At 43.0% G+C, this 23576-nt stretch overlaps 1 protein-coding gene and 1 long non-coding RNA gene across 2 annotated transcripts; one reads left to right on the top strand and one right to left on the bottom strand.

The window, feature by feature from the left end:
- Window positions 1-59: 59 nt before the first annotated feature.
- Window positions 60-12678, bottom strand: LOC125348300. Its single transcript, XR_007210344.1, has 3 exons — window positions 12667-12678; window positions 12021-12026; window positions 60-725 (listed from the first exon to the last, which is right to left on the bottom strand). It is a non-coding gene; the product is annotated as an uncharacterized LOC125348300 (long non-coding RNA).
- Ebpl (EBP like) lies at window positions 5099-21858 on the top strand. Its single transcript, XM_048341416.1, has 4 exons — window positions 5099-5353; window positions 14450-14522; window positions 18617-18755; window positions 21256-21858. The coding sequence occupies exons 1-4, from the start codon at window positions 5183-5185 to the stop codon at window positions 21491-21493; spliced, it is 621 nt and encodes a 206-aa protein (XP_048197373.1). The 5' UTR covers window positions 5099-5182; the 3' UTR covers window positions 21494-21858.
- Window positions 21859-23576: the final 1718 nt, after the last annotated feature.

The following is a 23576-nucleotide window of genomic DNA, read 5'->3' as shown; positions in this document are numbered from 1 at the left end:
GCTGCAGTAATGAAGTTCCACAAACCAGATTACTTCAAACAGAAGAAATTATTGTATAGTTCTATAGTCTAGAAGTCTGAGCTCCCAAGTGATACTGGGCCAGCTTAGGCACTCTCCTTGCCCGTGCCTCTCTCTTCTCAGATTCTTGGTAATCTTCATGTTCCTTGACTTGTTGGTTGTATTACTCAATTCTCCGCCTGCCGTTCCATGGCCCTATACTCATGTATCTCAGAGTTAGACACTGTAACTTAAAAAAAAAAAAAATTCTGTTTGGAGTGAGGATGTGGCTCAAGTGGTAGAGTTCCTGCCTAGCAAGTGCAAAGCTCTGAGTTCAAACCACAGTACCACCAACACCCCCCTTCCCAAAAATGGGGGCTGTTTGGGAGGGTTGTATGATGACTTTTGAATCAAGTAGTCTAATCAAATTTTAAGGCCTACCTAACCCTTGAAAATGTGTAACTTGTAGCATAGAGACTAGTAATTGAAGTATACTCTGAAAGTTTTAGCCTGTTAGAGGTTGTGGCGCTAAATGAAATTCGATTAATTAAAAGAACAAAGGAACAGCCAAACTTTTGAGTATAGAAATATTTTTACTTTTGTATAATGCCACTTCAAATTATTTTTGAAAGAAGTCAGTGTATAAAAAAATAAATGTAATAGTACTCATTTAATCTTGCCATCATTTCATTTAGAAGGGGCATCTTTTTCAGGGGATTATTTGTTAACTTTTTTTTTTTTAACCATGGTTGAACTCTGGGGAATTTTAATTAAATTTACTTGGAGAAAGAAAGTGTAATTTTTGTACATTAAGCTATTAGTGTTAAGGCATATGACTTAATATTCTTTCTACTTATCATTTTGTCCTAGGTTTAAAAGCAACTCTTCACTTAAGTACTATACTTGAATAGATAATGGAAAACAGTGAGAAAATGATTCTCAAAGTATTTTATATATAGTAGCAGGAGAAAGTATTTGAAAAGGAATATAGAATGCAGTCTGTTCTAACAATTTGTTTCTCAAGAAATGCCTCAACTAATTTTGGACCACTTGGGGGGTTCTGAAACCCTACTTTTTCATCAAACGTTGGTTTTAATAATGGCATATGGTATTTGTTGAAAGCATAGGCCTTGGGGTAGAGGGAATCAATTCCAAAGATAAAATACTGTTAGTTTGTACCTACTTACCTGCTGTGTACTACAAGTCTGAACTTGTGTAGTTTGTATACATAGTATTTATAATCTCTGTATAACTCTTATGTTACTATAGTGAGGAATGGAATGAAAGAGTTAAGAGACTAGAAATACTTCATGTTTAGGTACTCCATGCCAAATCCATCTACCAAACAGAGTATTCAGGTAGAAATTCAAACCCTAGACTTTTGACATTTTAGTCTAAATAACTTTCTTGTGTGAAGTTTGCCCATTGCACTGCAGGATGTTTCAGAATCTTTGCACTCTTCTAAGTAGTATTCAGTAGTGGTCCCTCCTCCTCCTCCCCAGTCAACACAAGAAGTGCTTCTAGACATTGCCAGATGTCCCCTGGGGACCAAAACCTTCCTGGATTTGAATGACTGGCCAAAATAAATTCTGTAGAAAACATCACCCAAATGATGAGGCAGTCTAAATCATGACTGTGTGAACAGTTTCAGGTTGTATTACCCAGATGCATAATAAAAGAGGAAACATCCTGGTGCCAGTGGTTCAGGCCTGTAATCCTAGCTGAGCTTTAAGGATCATAGTTTCCAGCCCAGGCAGGAAAGTCTGTGAAACTCTTATCTCCACAAAACCAGAAGTGAAGCTGTGGCTCAAGTGGTAGAGCAAAAAAGCTAACAGATAGTGCCCAGGCCCTGAATTCAAGGTCCAGCGGCATGTGCACACTTGCACACATACACACAAAACAAAGATACCTTTTCTTTCTGTATTTTAAGAAAAAAGATATACCCTTAGCCTTATCTCCTCAAATCATTTGTGGGAACTGTACATGGTACCACACCATCTTTTGTTAAGCTAGACATGGCTAGGAAAGAGTTAAAGGACTGTGCCTAGGCACTGAATTTAAGCCCCAGTACGAAAACATTCATATATGTATGTGTGTGTATATACACACATTCATATATATGTTAAACACACAAAAACAGGAAAATGTCTCTTTAAGTGATAGGTTGCTGGCAATTGGTCATATTAGCAAGAGATGGTAAACAGTTGGTCCTTGATGTTCAGAAATGAAGGGATGTTTGGCCACAAATGCAGAATGAGGGTGGTGATGTCTTAGATACATTGAGGAGAGGGAATTACGAATGATGATTCCTAAGTGTTTTGATTACAACAGTTGAACAGCAGTAGGAAACAGGACCAGGTATGGAAAGTGGAAGATGGTGAACTTGAGATAACCAAATGACTGTCAAGTAGAGCAGTTGAAAATGACACCAGTGGCTCATGCCTGAAATACTAGCTACTCAGGAGGCTGACATCTAAGGACTGTGGTTCAAAACCGCTTGGAAAAAAAAGCCTGTGAGACGGTTATCTCCAGTTAACCACCAAAAAGCTGGAAATGGAGCTGTGGCTAGGATGGTAGAGTGCTTGCCTTGAGCAAAAGGGGATGGTACCTAGTCCCTGTGTTCAAGTCCCAGGATTGGCACTCTAAAAGAAGAAAATCTCTTTTCTGGAGCTTTCTGGAGAGATCAGGCATCGAGATTTGACTGTTCTGCCTATATCTATGGGCAGTGCACAGGTTTGGAGTGAGAACAGGGCTCCAACATTCCCTGAGCATGGAGTGGAGCATGTGCTTACAAAGGAAACAAGATGTGGAAACAAACTCTTTGGAATCTTGTCAGAAAACCAAGTGGAAATCGGGGTCCAGTGGTACTGTTAATAGTCAAGATAAGAACACAAACTCTAATAAGAGTCACTTTAGTGAGTTATATCAGTGTGAAAATGAAAGCAGATATTCTAGAGTAGAAAGGACTGAGGAACAGAAGTAGAATATGAAGACAATGTATAATCTGTTTTAGTCCAGTTTTTATTTTGTTCTGGAAGAGGACAAGCTGTTAAAGGATGATGTAACCAAATTAGTAGGGAAACTACAATTGAGAAATACACTGCTGGGTGTTAGTGCCTCATGCTTGTAATCCTATCTACTCAGGAGCCTGAGATTTGAGGATGGGGTTCAAAGCCCAGCCAGGAAAGTCCATGAGACTCATCTCCAATCAAGTAGTTTTCAGCAAAAAGATGGAAATGAAGATGTGGTTTAAATGGTAAAGCACCACTTGAGCAAAAAAAGCAAGGCAGGAGCAGAAGGCTTCAAGCCCTAGTACTGGCAAGCAAGAGGTGGGGGTGGAGAATATATTTAATATTCAAAAATAATTGTCAATTTTTCTTAACTACGGGAAACTATCCAGGGCATAGATTCAGGATGGGCCATGTTCATTCAGTTAGCAGTTATCTTGACAGTGAGTATATGCCAAACTGTATGTGCCTGAGATAATGGCAGTAAACAAGCTCCTGTGAGAGTTTATAGTCTAATTGCAAGAGACTAGCAATAGATGTGTAAACAGATTTTATCATCAGATTTTATCAGCTACATAAGAAAGATACAGGAAATGACTAGGGCAAAGGGTTTTTGGTTATTTTTCTTTTTGTCAGTCGTGGGCTTGAACTGTGGGCCTGGGCGCTGTCCCTGAGCTCATCAGCTCAAGACTAGTGCTCAACCACTTGTAGCCACAGTGCCACTCCCAGTTTTCTGGGGGTTAATTGGAAATTAGTCTCACAGACTTTCCTGCTTGGGCTGGCTTGAAACAGTTCCTCAGACCTGAGTAGCTAGGATTAATTACATTCATTAGCCACCAACTCCAGGCTTCTAGTTACTTGTTGATCCATCCTTTCCTTTCCTTTCCTTCCTTCCTTCCTTCCTTCCTTCCTTCCTTCCTTCCTTCCTTCCTTCCTTCCTTCCTTCCTTCCTTCCTTCCTTCTTCCTTCCTTCTTCCTCCCTCCCTCCCTCCTTCCCTCCCTCCCTCCCTTCCTCCCTCCCTTCCTATTCTTCCTTTTCTTCCTTTTGCCAGTCCTAGGTACTGATCTTTCTTGCTCAAGACTAATGCTCTACAGCTCCATTTCTAGCTTCTCAGTGGTTAATTGGAGGTGAAAGTCTCACAGACTTTCCTGCCCAGGTTGACTTCAGTACATGATCCTCAGATCTCAGCCTCCTGAATAGCTAAGATTACAGGTGTAAAACATCAGCACTTGGCTCAATTTCTTAATTGATGAAAATACACCTCACAAAAAATATGTTCACATTATTATTCACCCATCTTCAGATTGTTTCCATGAATCTGACTAGTTTAGATGCCTCAGAGGTGGAATCATATGGTATTTGTTTTTTGTGGCTTGCTTATTTCATTGATCCCACAGGGTTGTGAAGTAAACAAAATATCACAGGAAATAGGTTAAAAGCACCTAGCATCAAGCCAGTATGTCCTAGAACTCCTTTCCACTAGGCTTTTGCTATATTTCTGGGTTTTTAAGAAATGAGATTATGGTTAGTCAGTTAAACAAGCTTTAAGTTGTCTAGTAGTGGCAGAAAACATCTTTGCCTTGCCCTTCTCAGGCAAGCCTTGTAAGGAAAGACTTGTCACCTTTTTATGTCCCAGAATTTACTGCCTCTTCCATTGGCCAAATTTCCACCACCCTGCCATGTCTTGTTAGAAGTCAAACCTCACTGATAGATGTGGTTCCAGTTTTCAGTCCTTTGGGTTTGGTCTGGAAACAGGTTTGGCTGAAGCGAATAATGGGGTGGGGGTGCAAGGGGACACGCTTGAACTCAGGGCCTGGGCGCTGTCCTTTTGCTCAAGGCTAGTACTCTTATCATTTGGAGCCACAGCGCAACTTCCGGTTTTCTCGCGGACTATTCTGCCCTGGCTGGCTTTGAACCGGGATCCTCAGATCTCAGCCTCTCCAGTCGCTAGACTTACAGGCGAGAGCCACCGGCGCCTGGCGTTAAGAGGATTCTTCAGCCATGATAGTCAGGGTACCCAGCATCCCGGGAGCGAGCAAATCCTAGGGCGTCTGCGGTAGGGCTTCGCCACGCCCACCTGGACGCCCCGCCCCTCCGCGGGGCTCGAGGTTGCTCAGCCTTCGCCTCAGTTCCGCAGCCTCACCTTCCCGGCCTTCCTCGTGTCCGCGCAAGCGGCATGGAACCCGGCGGGGACCTGGGGGCCTCGGCGGGCCGCTCGCTGCTGCTGTGCTCCGCGCTGCTGCTGGCGGGCTGCGCGCTGGGCCTGCGCCTGGGCCGTGGGCGCGGGGCGGCCGACCGCGGGGCCCTGGCCTGGCTCTGCTACGACGCCCTGGTGCACTTCGTGCTGGTAAGTGCCTCGTGGGGGATGGGGCGTCCCGGCCTTTCCCGGAGGGTTTCCGGAGGCCTGGGTGGTCTCGCGACGCCTCCCTGAGGCGGGGAGCCTGCGGGGACACGGGAGGCACTGGAGGCCTGGGCACGCGAGACTGTGGTGGGAGGCCGCACACCCCGAGTTCACCTAGCCTCAGGTGCTGCTCATTCCTTTGTTAAACTTACCCCCCCCCCCCATTTTTGCCTGTGTTGACGTCGTTGATTACAAGCTACCCAGTGGCAAGAACATCATCTCCTCTGTTAACCTGCACCTAAATGTTGAGTAGAACAAAAACTTGGGAGTTGAGATTGGTGTGTGTGTGTGTATGTGCGTGTGTGTGTGATCACAAAGTGTGTGTGTGTAATCACAAAGTCCAGGCTGGCCACAACAAAATCCTGTACCTCAGTGGTAACCACCATTCCTTCAATGTACCAGACACAATATTGTGCTTAAACTGTCTAAGCTAGTAGTTATTGTCCCTATTTCATAGAGGTGAAAAAGGCCCTGAAATATTAAGCGCCGTCCTAGTGCTTTTTTTTTTTTTTTTTTTAATCCTGACTTTAAAGATTGCACTGTTCATTACTCTAAGCTTTAAGAAACACACTTGGATCTGGGCACAGGACATGAGATCTGAGGATCAGGTTTGGTGAGACTCTTATCTCCAGTAAATTACTCAGAAAAAGGCGGAAGTGGCATTGTGAATCAAGTGGTAGAGTGCTCCCTTGAGCACAAAGAGGCTCAGGGACAGCTCCCAGGCCCTGATTTCAAGCTCCACGACCAACTCCCCCCCCCCCCCCCCACACACACGCTTTAAAAATTCAGCCCATGCTCTTTTTTTTTTTTTTTTTTTTTTTTTTTTTGGTAAACTTTCACCAGCTTTGAATCTAGACAAACCCTAGATTGGTAACCAGAGATACTCCCAGGAGGAGGCATCTGCCTGGCCATTGGGCATTGAGCTCTCGATGTTGCACTATAAAGACTTTGAGGACATATTGAGGTAGAAACCAAGAAAGTTTATTAGTAAAGCAAAGTGAAGGAAAGATAGATCATACACAACCTAGACATTGATGCTGGCCCATCTGATAACAGGTGCAGTGAATGCTTTGAAAAGTAGGTTGCAGTTTGACTCAAATTTACCTTAGATATAAGCACTCCCTTTGATCCAACACATGGTACATTGCATCATCCTTACTCTGAAACATAATTTTATCAGTTGAGCCAGATTTATGGAGCTTGGCCAACTGGTTAAACTTGGGTTTTGATGGTTGGACTTCCTTGCTTTCAAGAAAAGGATTGATTTAGTCACATGCTCCAACCAAGATGGGTGTCCATCTCTAAGATAAGTTTTCTCCCTTATTCCCTGGATAATTTTTCTCTCCCTGTCTTTCTGTCTCTCTATGTCCCTCCCTCCCTCCCTCCCTCCCTCCCTTCCTTCCTTCCTTCCTTCCTAGAAAGCCTACCTCAGTTCCCAGAGCACACTAACTATTTGAGGCAGCAGGCAGGGTCAGAGAGAGACAAAGACTTTTCTTTTTCCTTATAACTAAATATTGCAGTTTATAAGCAAGTATAAGGCTGAAAGCAAAAACAATACTATGAATCAAGTTATTAATATAGTATTTATCTCTGAATTCCTAGCTATTTCCCATGCTTTCTTTTCCCTACTCTATGCTGACTCAAAATCAAAGTCCATAATGTTGAAAAGAAGAAGAAAACACAATTACGAATGTGGGTATAACAAGTGTTGCTGGAATGTTGTAATTTGCTTTTCCTGAGAATGTGTGGAGATAGTGATTATCGTTCTTAACTTGTTTATAGAAGTGATCTCTAAGCTGTTACTTGAACACAGGATCTCTTGAACAGGGAAGTTAAACAGGTTGCTAAGCCCACTCAAAAATTATATAAAATATATTCTAGACATGTATAGTATAAAAACACTAAACTGTATCTGTGTGTTTACTACCTACTTTAGGATTAGCTGGACCTGGGCCCTAGTGGCTCACATCTATAATTCTAGCTACTTTGGGGGGCTGAGATCTAGTTCAAAGCCAGCCAGGGCAGGATAGTCTGTGAGACTCTTATGCCCACTTTAACCACCCAAAAATACACAGAAGTAGAGCTGTGGCTCAAGGGGTTGAACATTAGCCTTGAGGGAAAAGAAAAGCTTAAGGATCACACCCAGGCCCTGATTTTAGCCCTGGCATTGGAACACACACACACACACTTTGCTCATGGATTATTTCATATTTTTTAAATTGCAGCCAAGCACTGATGCCTCACATTCATAATCCTAACTACATAGGAAGGCTGAAATCTGAGGATTGTAATTTAAAGCCAGCTTGGGAAGAAAAGTCTACAAGTTTTCAGCAAAATGCCAGACTGGAGGAATAGCTCAGATGGTAGAAAACCATCTGTGAGCAAGAATGTCGAGTGATGTAGTAAAGCCCAGAGTTCAAATTTTGTACTGGTACCAAAAAATAAAAAAAACAAGAATGCCACCCATGTTGTGGTGAATAAAATGCCCACCTCTTTGCCATCTTCTCTAGTCTTCTGGAGCAGCAAGAGGAAATAGGTCTAGCATGTCACCCAGCAAACACGGGCTGGCATTATGATGCCTGGTCATTTCCCAAAAGTTGATTGCTTTAGTTTTAAGTTTAGGCAAGGTCTCACTGTGTGGCACACACTGATTTTGAATTTGAGGTGCTCTGCCTCCACCTCCTGAATGCTGGGACTACAGCTCTGCATCACCATGTTCAGAAGACACGTTTTTCTTAATTTTTATTGATGATTATTGCAAGCTCTTCTCACAAGTGACTTTTAATCTTCGGCATGTTGCCAAACTCAATATGAAAATTTCTCTTGGCTCCTGGTAATAGTGTTGGAACCTGCCACTAGGTTGAAGCCAAGCTTCAGTATCTGCACACCTGCACTTAGAATGACAAAAGGCTGTATATTTAAGTACCTCTTTCCTGGCAGGAGTGCCTGCAGAACGTAAGTACATTTGCCCTGTGGTTTGTTGGGACTCAAGTAACCAGGGACTCTTGGTATTGCTGACTGATGAAATTTAGGCTTGTGAGGTAGAAAAGAACACATGTAGGGCAGAAGTATTGCAAAGGACTGCTTGCTCCTCCTGTACTGTCAGCATGGCTCCTGGGCTGGGTTAGACTGCTACACACCAAGTCATCCAGGCTTCTTGGCTTCACCTAGCCTGGGAGGAGCAAAGCTGGGCACTCAGAATCTTCCCACCACTTTGGTCCCAGCTGCCTGCCTGCCAGGATCAGAACACACAGGAATTCAATCTCTAGTTTGGAATGAAGGATAGAGGTTCCTTTCTGTGAGCTCTGACTGGGTTTGAACGTGTGTGTGTGTGTGTGTGTGTGTGTGTGTGTGTGTGTGTGTGTGTGTGGGCCTGGAGCTTGAACTCAGGGCCTAGATGCTATCCCTGGTCTTCTTTTGCACAAGTCTAGTTTTCTACCACTTCAGCCACAGCTTCACAATATTTTTTTGGTAGTTAATTCCCGGGCTTTCCTGCCCAGGCTTGGCTACCAACTGTGATCCTCATATCTCAGCCTCCTGAATAGTTAGGGTTGTAGGCATGAGCCATGGTCGCCCAGCTGCCTTTGCACTTTTAACAACTTGCTGTGCAGCTTTCTAATTAGATTTCAATTTCAAATATTCACAAATGAAGAGAGACTGGGAACAGGTCGAATATTTTCTGCACTTCCTACCTTTGCTGCCTCTGCATTTCCCCCTCTTCTCTCCCCTCCTCCCTTTTCTAGCTTGGCCTGTGATCCTTTCTGTATATCCAGGCTGCACTGTCCAGCATGAGGCCAGAGCCTGTACCATTGCCATTTGGTCTTGCAGCTTTCAGAAGGGTTGTGAGGTTCAGCTAAAAGAGATTGCCACCTGGTTCAGGCAGAAAAGAGTTTATTGTGGGGCGAGCATGTATCTGGCCTGTACAATATGGAAGCATGCAGGGGGTACAAGGGCTGCAGAGAAAGGGAAAGGGGGCTAGGGGCAGGGGAAAGGCTGCGAGGGGGCCAGGGGCAAAAAGGGATGGAACTAATAATGATAGAGACTGAAGGATTGACTCCTGGTTTATTTCCCCAGGTCAAACACAACACCAGGTACGTGCTTACTCATTCCATGTGGGCCTGGCCAGGGACGCTGCCCTTGACCCCAAGAGACCAAAGCCCATTTTTTATTTTCTGCTTCCCTGTTAAGACCCATCTCAACCCAGTCCCCAAATCCAGTCCCTTGCACAACCTCCAAACCTGTGGGAAGGTCTGTGCCCCTCACTGGCAATAAACAGTCCTAGCCTATTGACAGTCGAGTCCAGTTATTCCTTTTCCATTCTCCTCCATTTTCCTAACAGAGATGATACATAAGGAAAGGGTGGGGAGGAGGTGTGGCCATAGTAAAGACCTCAGAGCCTGGGAGAACTCCCACTGCACCCCAGGTATGCCAGTTACCTGGGCTGGGGTGGTGACTTCTAGAGTAGGGACTATGTGAGTGAGGGAGAACAATGGGAAAGGAGCCTTTTTCCCTGGGTGGACCTAACAATTAAGTGTGAGCTTTTTCTTTTTGTAAGGTAAAGTTGGCTTGTCTCAGATATTTGATTATAGTCAGGAAACAGGGAATAATAGAAAAGTAGACAGGTTTGATGGCATAAGACAGGGTTAAGCTTTCAGAGTTGTTTTGAGGACTGGCTCATACCATTTCTAGTGGTTGCTTGCTGTATGCAGGGGGGGAAAAGCCAAGTGTCTGTGAGTCGGTTTAGCTTCTTGTACATAAAACATGAGGGCAGTGTCCCTGTGAAGAGCCACTGTACTCTGTGGGAAAAACATGATCTAAACAGCAGATGCTGGCTAATGCCAGCCCGGCACCATGTTTGCAGTGGTCCTAAATCTCCTGTCACAGAGAGCTTTTTCTCCATGAAGCACAGGGTTAGCCCAGGTCCTTTGAAAACTCTGAAAGAATCCATTCCATCTCTACTGTAGGTTCAAACAAAACAAGCCAGGTGCTTGTGGATCACACCTGTAATCCTAGCTACTCACGAGGCTGGAGGCTAAAATCTGAGGACTCTTATCACCAGTTAACCATTCAAAAACTGGAAGTGGTACTGTGGCTCAAGGATAGAGCACTAGCGCTCTACCCTTGAGCACAAAGAGGCTTAGGGACAGCACTCAGGCCCTGAGTTCAAACTTCATAACTACCACCAACAACCAAAAAAACCCAACAAAAAACCCTGAGAATAAAGCCATCATGTGACCCAGCTAGTACTATAGGGCTCAAGGATAGCTGGTCAGGAGAACTAGTCTCAGGCTGTCTGTAGAAGTTCACCAAATGTGTATGTACTGTTTATTGCATGTAATCAACACATGGGCCTGTTTGGTTGTTGTGGTGTTTGGTGGCAGTCCTGAACCACCGGCCTTGAGCTTTTTTGATCAAGCTTAGCATTCTACCACTTGAGCTGAGCTGAGTTTCCAGCTTTTTGATGGTTAATTGGAGAGAAGAGTCTCATGGACTTACCTGCCAGGCTGGCTTTGAACCTCAATCCTCTAGGATTACAGATATGAGCCTGTATACTCAACACAAAGTATCTTCCTAGGTTTTTGAGGATGATGGTGGGATTTCAGCCCCCAGAGATGTGTGATCTAATGGCAACTGGTCATTACAGTAACACAAAGCTAGAAACATGGAGATAGAGCAGGGTGAGAAATGAATCTTCATGGGATTCCTGGAAGAAGGAGGTTTTGAGCTAAGATTTGAAATAGGAGTAGAACTTCAATCAGATATAAAATGGAATACATGTGTTAGACACTCATTAGATCCTGCATATAATTCATCCCCAGGTCACTTTTTCACCCTTACCCACAGAGTTCCTTCTGAGGAGAGGTCCCCAGTCCAGCACTGGAATCTATATTTTGCTCAGTTAGCAAGGTTGTCAGTGGAAGTCACATCCAGTTTTTGGATGAGATCCACTATCTAATTTTAGAAGGCCTTTCATCTTACAGATAAATTGGCCTGAGGCCTAAAGAGGTTCAAATTCAGCCCAGCCCCTTTGCCTCTTCAGACCAGGTCAGTGTTACTTTGTCTAGAAAGTTCCCTGACCAAGTGAAGGAAATGGTATGGGGCATTTATTTGTATGAACATATCTCATACATATTCATTCATACATACAATTTAGTGCTTATGATGATGGTGAGGGAAAAATAAAATAAATCACCTTCCGGCCAGGTACTGGTGGCCTGAAAATAAATAAAGAATAAACCTTCAAAGACTCTGTGAAGCCAGGATTAAATGGATAAGAAGCTAGAAGACATTTATGAGCTGTCCCCTCCCTTTTGGTGCTGTTCCTGGGGCTTGAACTCAGGACCTAGGTGCTGTCCCTGAGCTTTTTTTGCTCAAGGCTAATGCTCTACCACTTGAGCCAGAGCTCCACTTTTGGCTTTTTAGGTAGGTAGTTAATTGGGGATGATATGCTCACAAACTTTCCTGCCCTGGTTGGCTTCAAGTTGTGATCCTTAGATCTCAGCCCCCTGAGTAGCTAGGATTACAGACATGAGCCACCATCACCTGGAAGTTTTCTTCTCTTGATCAGGGGGGAAAAAGGCTATTACAAACTATAAGTGAAACAATGTACTACAAGTAACTTATGGATGATGACCCAGATGTAATACAAGAGTATAGCTTAGGGAAGTTCTTGAAGTAAGAGGATATTCCATTGAAGGCACTCCCCTTAAGTGACACAGGGCTCAAGATATTGGATCTGTAGAGAAAGAAATTATGTCCCATTGAAGAGAACAATATTTCTATAGTCACAATGCTATTGAATGGCTTTGCTTTTAAATCCATCGACACATAGAACAAGCAAGGCATATATGTTTATAAAACAAGGACAGACATGTAATCGATCTCAGCAATATCCCCACAAGCAGTGGATAGAAGGTGAGAGTAGGAAAGGGTGTGAGGGACCATGGTGTGTGTGTGTATATTTGTGTGTGTGATTATTTTTCTTCTACAAGGTAAGTCTATATACTGTACCTGATGAATAAACAACCTGAAAATGTCAGTTTATTATGTTACACACTTAAATAACCAGAAAAAGAATAATAGAACTATCAAGAACTTGAAGGACTAGAAAGCAATATAAATTAAGTAGTTTTTGAGCTTGACTGGTCTAAAGAAGTAGTATATTATGAGCTTAATAAGATAAATCACTAGAAGGACAGATGGAGTGGCTAGAAGTGGTCACCGGGAAGTGGTACTGAAAGGAATGAAAGGACATGCACACAAGGTTAATGTTGTACAAACAGTTGTTTTGGTTAAAAACACATGATGAACATCAACAACGTTTATTCAGCGGTACGACACGATAGATATCCAGTGAGATGCTTGGTTCTTTAACGCTTAGGGAAAGGAACATTTCAGTGACAGGGAAATTGTAAGTATAATTGTAGATATCTCATTACCTAAGTATCAAGAGAATGCCCAGGCATTTTAAATCTTTCTAAATTTGCCCTCATGGAATCATGCTGGTGGCTTACACCTATAATCTTGGCTCCTCAGGAAGCTGAGATCTGAGGATCATGGTTCAGAGCCAGCCTAGGCAGACAAATTAAAAGAACTTATCTCTCACCAGCAAAAAGTTGGAAGTGGGATGCTGGTGGCTCACACCTGTAATCCTAGCTACCCAGGAGGCTGAGACCTAAGAATCGAGGTTCAAAGCCAGTCTGGGCAGGAAAGTACCTGCTATTCTTATCTCCAATAGAAACCACCAGAAAACTGGAAGTGACACTGTGGTGCAAAGTGGTATAGTGCTAGCCTTGAGCAAAAAAGCTCAGCAACAGCATCCAGGCCCAGAGTTCAAGCCCCACGACTGATTTTAAAAAAAGTTGAAAACATGATTCAACTGGTAGAGTGCCAGCTCTGAGCTTAAGGACCAAAAATGTTAAAAAGTGCCCTCATGTGGACAATTTATACTTTAGTATAGCCATTAAATATTTTTGTTAAGATGAGTTTGAAGTTGTTTTTGTTACAAAAACAAAACTATGAGATTGTTCTCCAAGATATAAAATTCCTGGAATATCCCTCCCCCCTCCCTTTTTTTTTTGCCAGTCCTAGGGCATGAACTTAGAGCCTAGGCACTGTCTCTGAGCTTCTTTTGCTCAAGGCTAGCACTCTACCACTTGAGCCACAGCTCCACTTCCGGCTTTTTGTTTGTTTTTTGTTTATGTGGTAGTAAGGAATCGAACCCAGGGATTCATGCATGCTAAGTAAGCACTCTTACCACTAAGCCACATTCCCAGCCCTGAAATATTTAATAGATCAGTGAAGCTTTTTTTTCTTGCGCAACATATCTATGATTTTATAATGCCAAGAATGGTATTTATTTAATATTTAGCATTTTTGTTAGCTTAGGATTAGTTACACAGAGTAGGATTTCATTTCCATTAGTATTACAATATATTCCAATCAATCTTCCCTACTAACCAACTGTTTCAACAGTGTATAGATAAATAGATATAGATATATGTATATATGATATACATATATAAGATATATTATATAATATTTATATTTTCCCCAATTGTATATATGTATACCCCCACACACACACATAACATCTATCTGTTCTCTTCTATCACATCTTCTTTATTCATCTGTTGTTGGCCACCTCAGCTGATTCCATTGTGAATAGTGCTGCAGTAAACACAGCTATGCAGGTGGCTTTCTAGTGTATTGATTTGTTCTCCTTTAATTAAATGTCCAGTAGTGTATTCGGGGGTTATAAATGGAGGAGGTCTAGTTTTAGTCTTTTTCTGTAAACTCCATACTGATTTCCATAATGGCTATACTAGTTTGCATTAAAAAAAATAGGTATTTCTGACACACTAGCTTTGGGCCTATTCATTTTCAAGTCCTCGTAGCCAGGTTCCAGAATCTCACCCCACAAAGCTGTGGCTGGTATGGAACTCAGAACACTGAGGATGCTGCCCTGCAGTGTGCGGGTCTTCAGTGCCCTCCTCTAGCTGTGCCAATCAACAGGAGCCTGTCTTGTTTTCTTCTTTCTAGGAAGGCGCTTTTGTCTACTTGTCTTTAGTGGGAAATGTTGCAGATTCTGAGGAAGGCTTGATTGCATCTTTATGTAAGTAATTAAAAACATTTGCATTTGAAATGTTGGCAGAGATGAATCACCAGTGTAGCTGTAGATTAAATGAGTGTCTACATCAAATTTTGTTTGATTTCATGTATGTGTCATGTGTCCATCAGTAGTCAGATAATAGATTATTGGTTGTGAAGGGCTGGAAGTAAGGGTAGGAGTGTTGGGGGGAAGTAGGGGATTGGACTGCTAATAGATAGTAGTTTCTTCTTGGGTTGCAACAGAATATTCTAAATTAGGGGCTGGGAATATGGCCTAGTGGCAAGAGTGCTTGCCTCCCATACATGAAGCCCTGGGTTCGATTCTCCAGCACCACATATACAGAAAACGGCCAGAAGTGGCGCTGTGGCTCAAGTGGCAGAGTGCTAGCCTTGAGCACAAAGAAGCCAGGGACAGTGCTCAGGCCCTGAGTCCAAGCCCCACGACGGGCAAAAAAAAAAGAATATTCTAAATTAGATTGTGGTCATTCGAATCTGTAAATACATTAAAACCCATTCTTTAAACAGATGAAGGTGTATGCCATGTAACTTAAGTCTCAATAAAGGGGTATATTAAAAACATATATCATAGCCTAGAGCTGGTAGCTCATGCCTATAATCCTAGCTATTCAGGAGGCCAAGATCTGAGAATCATGGTTTGGAGAGAGACCTCACAAGAAAATCTGTATGACTATTATCTCCAATTAATCACTGAAAAGCTGAAAGTGGAGGCTGGGAATGTGGCTTGGTGGTAGAGTGCTTGCCTCACATGCATGAAGCCCTGGGTTCCATTCCTCAGTACTACATAAACAGAAAAGGCTGGAAGTGGGGCTGTGGCTCAAATGGCAGAGTGCTAGCCTTGAGCCAAAAAGCTTAGGAACAGCACCCAGGCTCTGAGTTTAAGCCGCAGGATTGGCGTGCATACGTGCGCGCTTGGACACGAACACACACACACACACAGGATTGGCGTGCATACATGCGCGCTTGGACATACACACACACACACGCACACACACTATATATATATATATGAGGTTGGGGATTTTGCCCAGTGGTGGAACATGGTTTACCATATGTGAGGCCCTGCACTGCAAAAACAAAGATTAAAAACAAAAAAAAAATGTATGTGTGCATGCACAGATTAAAGAGCGTGGAGTATTTAAAAATGGGTATTCTTTTATACTTTTAGTATCAGCTTTGTTTATAATCTCCCAATCTCCTCCTGTCCTGCTGAGGTAGTATCCAGTTACCGGTCTCCTTCACCCTCACTGTAAATCAATCAGCAGGCAATCAAGTGGTCTGTTTTGACAGACCAATGAGCCACCTGTAAAACTGCTTTGCTCAAGATGATTGCCCTCAGATTTTGCATCTGCAATTTTCCTCTCTCTCCCTTCCTCCTTCCCCCTTCCTCCTTCTCCCTCTTTTCTCCTCCCTCTCCCCTGTCCCCTTTATCCCTCTCCTGTCTCTCTCTCCTCCTCTCCCTTCTCCCCTCTCTCCTCTTCCAGTCTAGGAGGAAACCCAGGGCCTCATGCACACTAAGCTCCTGCTGCACCTATGAGCACCACGCCCAGCCTAATACATTTCTTTGGAGTCACTTGTGTCCTCCAGCCAGGAATTATGTGGGTTCTCCTGTGCATTGCTAGTGTTAGGAAACTTCTAGAGAATGGAGTCTGCTACAGTCAGTGCTTCTGAAAACAGGTCAGTGGTCACCCGGGGCGTGTGAGCAATTTGGGGAGGGCATGCTGCTGCTTCATCCCCAGGCCTAGCAGCATTACACCTTGTTGGTGAGAGTTTATGTGAAAACCTTGCTTGAGGATGGAAGGCAGAGCCCAGAAAGTTGCAGCCTATTTACTGCCTGGCCTCAGAGAAACTGATTTGCCCAGATTCATTTCAATGGCATTCAATGTAGATGTCTTACATGGTCTTTTTCAGTCATTGTCACTTTTATGTGCTCTCCTTAAAAAAGTAGGGGGAAGGGCTGGGAATATGGCCTAGTGGCAAGAGTGCTTGCCTCCTGTACATGAAGCCCTGGGTTCAATTCCTTAGCAGCACATATATAGAAAATGGCCAGAAGGGGCGCTGTGGCCCAAGTGGTAGAGTGCTAGCCTTGAGCAAAAAGAAGCCAGCGACAGTGCTCAGGCCCTGAGTTCAAGGCCAAGGACTGGCCAAAAAAAAAAAAAAAAAAAAAAGTTGGGCGGAAAAAAAATCACTGAATGACTGCTACTGGCACTGTACCACTTGAGCCACAACTCTGCTTCCAGCTTTTTGGTGGTTAATTGGAAATAAAGAGTCTCACAGACTCTGCCTAGGATGGAACTTCAGCTCTCAACTTCCTAAGTAGTAGTTAGGATTACAGGCGTGAGCCACTGTCACTAGGCTTTACTGAAGATTTTGGCCTCCAGGTGAGCCACTTTGGGGCCTGATGCATTCTCCAGGCCCAGCAGAGAATCCCATCTGCCCAGAAAACATTTGTGGAATAAAGATTGAATGGATGGTGGAGTTGTTTTGTTTTCAGTGTCTGAACACCACTAATCTCTTTGCTCCTAAAGAATTTGCATTTACCTAAGTGATTTCCTTAGATTTTTGGATGCACCAGCTGGTACATTTTGCCTATTGTAAATTTAGGGGGAAATTTTTCCTTTCACTTACTCTGCAGTTTCTCAGGTACTGCATTTACATTGAAGCACAGCAGGTGGCTAAGGACAGATTTCAGCTGTGCATGGCTTCAGGCAGGGCTTAGACTAGCTCTGAAATTGAGATTGTCCTGCCTCTGCCGTGTGTGTGTGTGTGTGTGTGTGTGTGTGTGTGTGTGTGTGTGTGTCCATGCCAGCTTCTAGAAGAAACATTCTGATCATGGGTCTAGAAAGATTCTTAGGTTATGTTTACTTCCCAGTCAGAACAACTGAGGGGCAGCAGGGCCCCTTTGTCTATTTTTAATTCACTTCATAGGCTATATTTTTTCCTTTGAAAATCAGATGCCAGTAGCTTATATCTGTAATCCTAGCTACTCAAGAGGCTGAGATCTGAGGGTATAGTTCAAAAACAGCCAGGCAGGAAGATTTATGAAACTCCTATTTCCAATTAACCACCAAAAAACAAGCCTCAGTACCAGCACCAAAAGAAAAAAAAATTTCTTGAATTGGGTATGGTAGCTGCTGCCTGTGACCTCAGCACTCAGGAGGTAGAGACAGGAGAATCTTTATTTTCAGGCCAACCTGGGCTACATACAAACAAAATGAAATAAAACGAATCCCCCCCCCCTTGAAAAATGTCTGTTTAGTTAAAAATTTCCTTAGTAATAATTTTTCCTCAACTAAATTACTTAGTCTTTATGTTGAAGAAAAATTTTTAAAAAAAATCTCAGTCATGGGACTTGAACTCAGGACCTGGGCACCACTTCTGGTTTTCTGGTGGTTAATTGGAGATAGGAGTCTCATGGACTTTCCTTTCCGGGCTGGCTTTGAACTGTGATCCTCAGATCTCAGCCTCCTGAGTAGCTAGGGTTACGAGAGAGGCACCAGCAACCGACAATGTTGAAAATTTAAAGCACAAAATTATAATGCATTTACCAAGATCATTGTTAAAGATTGCCTTTGCAGCCAGGTGCTGGTGGCTCATACTTATAATCCTAGCTACTCAGAAGGCTGAGATCTGAGAATCACCAGTCCAGGCAGGAAAAAAGTCTGAGATTCTTATTTCCAATTAACTGCCAAGGGGGGAGAAAAAGCTGGAAGTGGCACTGTGGCTCCAGGTGGGTGCTAGTCTTGAGCACAGAAGCTTAGGGATAGTGCCCAGGCCCTGAGTGCAGGACCGGCACAAAGAAAGAAAAAAGATTGTCTTTGCAAAATCTGATGCTATTAAATTAATTTAGGATTTTGCTCCTTAAAGTGAAAAGAGTCAAAGGTGGTGAGGGAGAATGTGTGAATGAACTTTGGAGATTGCTGAGTATTCTACAAATCTGATATTACTATTATACCTGTGTTGGGCATTATGGGGAGAGAGGGACAAGTATTCTTTTGCTCTCCTTCCGGGATAAAGGTCATGTCGGTTAACTATCGTAATTGTGCTCCCCAGTTGAGTGACGGCAGGATTTGATTTTAGGGAAAGAGTATGGAAAAGCTGATGTGCGATGGCTCCATTTTGATCCACATATCGTATCTTTGGAAATTTTCACCGTTGTGCTAGATGGCTTCCTGGCATTGCTCCTCATTTATGCCATTGTCAAGGAGCAATATTACCGGTAAGTGAGGATGGTTAGTGTCTAGGTAAAAAGAAGGAAAATTTGAGTTGTTTCCATGCCTAACATTTAGAGTAGATTGTGACCACTTGTATTTGTGAGATGCGAAGCAGAATGGAAGTGAAAATTGTTCGATATCTCATACCAGTCATGGGGGCCCCAGGATAATTTTGGCTCGTTCAGAATTAAAAGTAGGAGACATGCAATATGGGGAACAGCAGTGTCTCTATGGAGACAAGATGGTGTTAACAGTGTTGAATGATTAACCACTAATATTTTGGAGCGTAAAAGCATAAAAGAGTAAAAAAATATTCCATATTATATCCTCTAAATAGCTCTAGAAAACTCCTTTCCCATATGAAAGAAAGTGAATTCTCTGTGTGAGATATAGTTAGATATTCAAGGGAAGAGAAGTTTTCAGAAGCAAGTTCCTGCTGCTTAAGAGAAGAAGAAAGATGAGAATTTAATCATCCTCCGAGTCAGAGTGAAATGTCTCAGCTCTCCTGTCTTTTTCCCTAGTTTTTTCCTCTCCTGGGAAATATCTTGGTTACCCAAGGTAAAAAGATGGGAGTACTGGGGGGGGAAGGGTGAGTCCCTAAAACAGTGTCCAGAGCACACAACTGCATTGTATTTTCGATCTTGTACTAAAAAAGTCTTATACAAAGCTTCAGCATTAAAAAAAAAAAATCTCAAATTTGAAAGAGGTTTTCAAAGCCATTTGGTCCACTTTTCCTCATCCAATTTTACAGAAGTAATAGCAGTAAAAATTAAAATTCTCATCTGGTTGTGGTGGCTCATGCTTCTAATCATAGCTACATGGGAGGCTGGGATTGGGAGGATCATGATTTGAGGGTAGCCTGAGCAAAAAGTGTGCAAAGACCCCATCTCAATAAAAAGCTGGATGTGGTAGTACATGCTTGCCATTTCAACTACATAGGAAATGTAAATAGGAGAATTAGGGTCCTGAGAGAAAAAAAAAGCAAGACCCTGTTCAAAAAGTGACTAAAGCAGAAAGGATCTGGGGATATGGTTGAAATAGTAGAAGGCCTGGCTAGTATACACCAGTTCCTGAGTTCAAACCCTAGTACTGAAGGAAAAAAAGGTTACACTTTTTTCTTGGTTCCTTCTCATAGTTTTGGCTCCTTGACCTAATTATAGATTACTACATATACCTATGAGTTTGTTATTTCAAACATGCCTAACGTGTGCATTGTCATGAACTTACTATGTGCTAGGTACATACAGTGCCTTGCCCCTTTATCCGTAGATCTCAATTGTAGCTCATGATGAGACTCACTAAAACCTAGAATAATCTGAGAATGGAAAAGGTAACATTACTTGCCCCAAAGAGAGTTTTTATTAATTATGTTGACTTACCTCATCAAGAGAACACAGAACCTCTCCCAACATTGCAAAAGTATTATTGTTGCTGGGAATGGAACCCAGGACCTCATGCCTGGTAGGCAGCACTCTACCATCAGGTTATATCCCAACCCTGGAGAGGTTTTCTATAGCAAAGACTTGACTTAAAGAAAAGATGCAACTAACAGTATAACTCGGAGGTTGGGGGGGGGGGTGGGGGGAGGGAAGGTGAGAGAGAAATGAGGGAGGAGGTAACAAGTTTGACAAAAAATCTACTCACTGCCATATGTACACAACTGTAACCCCTCTGTATATCACCTTGACAATAAAAAAGAAAAGAAAAGATGCAAGCCGGGTGCCGGTAGCTCACCTGTAATCCTAGCTACTCGGGAGACTGAGATCTTGAGGATCGAAGTTAAGCGCCAGCCTGGGTAGGAAAGTTTGTGAGACTCTTATCTCCAGTTAACCACCAAAAAAACTGCAAGTGGCAATGTGGCTCAAAGTGGTAGAACACTAGCCTTGAGCTGAGGAGCTCAAAGACAGTGCCCAGGCCCAGAGTTCAAGCCCCACAAATGACAGAAAAAGGAAGAAAGAAGGAAGGAAAGGAAGGGAAGGAAGGGAAGGAAGGAAGGTAAGGAAGGAAGGAAGAAAGGAAGGAAGGAAGGAAGGAAGGAAGGAAGGAAGGAAGGAAGGAAGGAAGGAAGGAAGGAAGGAAGGAAGGAAGGAAGGAAGGAGAAAAGAAAAGATGCAGTGAGCTGTGTACCAGTGAGTCATGTTTGTAATCCTAGCTACTCAGGAGGCTGAGATCCAAGGATCACTGTTTAAAGCCAGCACAAGCAGGAAAGTCTGGGTGACTCTTCATTTAATCTCTAAGTAAAGCCAGAAGTGGAGCTTTGGCTCAAGTTGGTAGTGCGTCAGCCTTGAGTGAAAAAGTTAAGGGACAGTGCCCAGGCCCTGAGTTCAAGCCCAATGACCACTCTCCCCCAAAAGAGAGAGAAAGAGAAGGAAAGAAAGGTAGGTAGGTGGTGGGTGGGTGGATGGGTGGATGGATGGGTGGATGGATGCAGTAGTTTGCAGTAGTTCAGGGTTGTGGGCTGTATCCAGCAGGCATTTTCATTCCTTACTACCTTCTCTCCGACAGGCACTTCATACAGATCACACTGTGCGTTTGTGAACTCTATGGTGGCTGGATGACCTTCTTCCCAGAGTGGCTTATCGGAAGCCCCAACCTCAACACCAACAGCTGGCTGTACTTCTGGGTCTATCTGGTATTCTTTAATGGGGTGTGGGTTCTGATCCCAGGACTGCTACTGTGGCAGTCATGGGCAGAACTCAAGAAAATGCATTACAAAGGAACTGATTTGAGGAAAAAGAGGTGAATTTTCAAGATCATAAGCACTGCCATTCTGCTTAATAATGGATAGATTTAGCATTCCAATCTAAACTGTCTTTTTGTACTATTGCTCCTGAATAACCTGTTTCAAATTGGTTGTGAAGTAACAACGTTTTGTTGTTTTCATTTTTTAAATTAAAGGACAATACACAGAAAAGGGAGAAATTGAGGGTATAGCTCAGTAATAGAGTGCTTGAATAGCAAGCACAAGGTATACATACACACACCCACACACACACACACAAACAAGGAAAGAGAATAAAACTTTAACTTGTAATAATTGCATTTAATTATATACTTTTATGGCTGGTATTAATTGTTCTACACTAATAAAGTCAATATCATAGAAAATTATAATGTATTGTGTTATTTTTTTAAAAATTCCAAAGAACATGTTGCTTCCTCTTTTAATCTACTGAATATTTTCTTTTACTTATCATTGGAATACAAGAAGTAGAAGGAGGGCTGGGAATATGGCCTAGTGGCAAGAGTGCTTGCCTCATATACATGAAGACCTGGGTTCGATTCCTCCAGCACCACATATATAGACAATGCCAGAAGTGTGCTGTGGCTCAAGTGGCAGAGTGCTAGCCTTGAGCAAAAAAAGAAGCTGGGGACTGTGCTCAGGCCCTAAGTCTAGTCAAGCTCTAGGACTGGCAAAAAATAAAAAGAATCGTTTAAAAAAAAAAAAAAAAAGAAGGAGGGCTGGGAATGTGGCGTAGAGGAAGAGGGCTTGCCTTGCCATGCATGCGGCCCTGGGTTCAATTCCTCGGTACCACATAAACAGAAAAAGCACCAAGTGGTGCTGTGGCTTAAGTGGTAGAGTGCTAGCCCTGAGCAAAAAGAAGCCAAGGACAGTGCCCAGGCCCTGAGTTCAAGCCCCAGAACTGGCAAAAAAAAGAAGAAAAAAAAAGGAGTGATTCTGTTTTACATTTGTGCTCTTTTATTTTGTCAGTTGTGGGGTTTAAACTCAGGGCCTGGGTGCTGTCTCTGATCTTTTTGGCTCAAGACTAGTACTACAAAACTACTTGTGCCACTTCTGGTTTTCAAGATAAGAGTCTCATAGACTTTGTTGCCCAGGCTGGTTTCTAACCATGATCCTCATCTCAGCCTCCTGAGTAGCTAGCCTTATAGGCATGAACCACCGGCACTCAGCTTATTTGTGCTCTTCTAAAATTTGTGAATCCCACAAAAACTTACTGTAGTGCCGATTATGGTGATGTACACCTGTAATCTCAGCTCTCAGGAGGCTGAAGTATTTGTGAGTTTAGACTAACCTGGGCTAGCTTGGGCTACATTGGAAGATCCTTTCCCTGTTCCCTCTTCCCCCTCAAAAAAGGTGGTTTTAAATAGGAAGTTGTAAGTTGGCTAACATCACAGGTAAATGCTGGGACTCCACATAGACAGATGATTGGTTTATATCTGCCTCCTCCTCCTCCTCCCCCTCCCCCTCCCCCTCCCCCTCCCCTCCTCCCCCTCCCCCTCCCCCTCCCCCTCCCCCTCCTCCTCCTCCTTTTGCTTGCTCAGCTGGCCCTCTACCCCTTGAGCTGTATTTCTTCCAGCCCTACTTTTTTTTTGCTGGTTGTTTTCTAAATGCGAGTCTCTCGAACTTTTCTGCCCCATCTGACTGAACCACAATCCTCCAGATTTCAGCTAGGATTATAGTCTGGCAATACCTGCTTTTCTTAGACTTTAAAGCTCATGATGTATTCTGTGCCCAGAAACATGCCTGGCATAGCCACTAGACAGGGTTATTCATAATTACCCCAAACTGGAAACAACCTAAATGGATATAGGCACATATAATGAAAATGTGCAGTTGACTGCTATGCAGCAAAGAAAATGAACCTGCTTGGAAGTGGAGATGTGGCTCCACTACTCCAAAGCAGTAGTCTTGAGTAAAAAAGCTAAGGGACAGCACCCAGGCCTTGAGTTCAAGCCCCAGTACCAGTATCAATAAAATAAAATAAGGAAAATTAACCTGCTATTTAACAACATAGGAGAATGCACAGTGGTAATAAGTGAAAGAGACCAGACAAAAGCAGTATATATTGCATCATTTATTTAAT

This window comes from Perognathus longimembris, chromosome 3 (genome assembly GCF_023159225.1).
Source record: "Perognathus longimembris pacificus isolate PPM17 chromosome 3, ASM2315922v1, whole genome shotgun sequence".
Taxonomy (NCBI): Eukaryota; Metazoa; Chordata; class Mammalia; order Rodentia; family Heteromyidae; genus Perognathus; species Perognathus longimembris.
The sequence above is the reverse complement of the archived record's forward strand: the minus strand, read 5'-3'. Positions and strand labels throughout refer to the sequence as shown.

Excerpts from the sequence above, each read along its gene's own strand:
- Ebpl (XM_048341416.1), top strand. The coding sequence starts at position 5,183 with ATGGAACCCGGCGGGGACCTGGGGGCCTCGGCGGGCCGCTCGCTGCTG. Across the intron at positions 14,523-18,616 it reads AGGCTTGATTGCATCTTTAT|GGAAAGAGTATGGAAAAGCT; the intron begins GTAAGTAATTAA and ends ATTTGATTTTAG. Across the intron at positions 18,756-21,255 it reads GTCAAGGAGCAATATTACCG|GCACTTCATACAGATCACAC; the intron begins GTAAGTGAGGAT and ends TCTCTCCGACAG.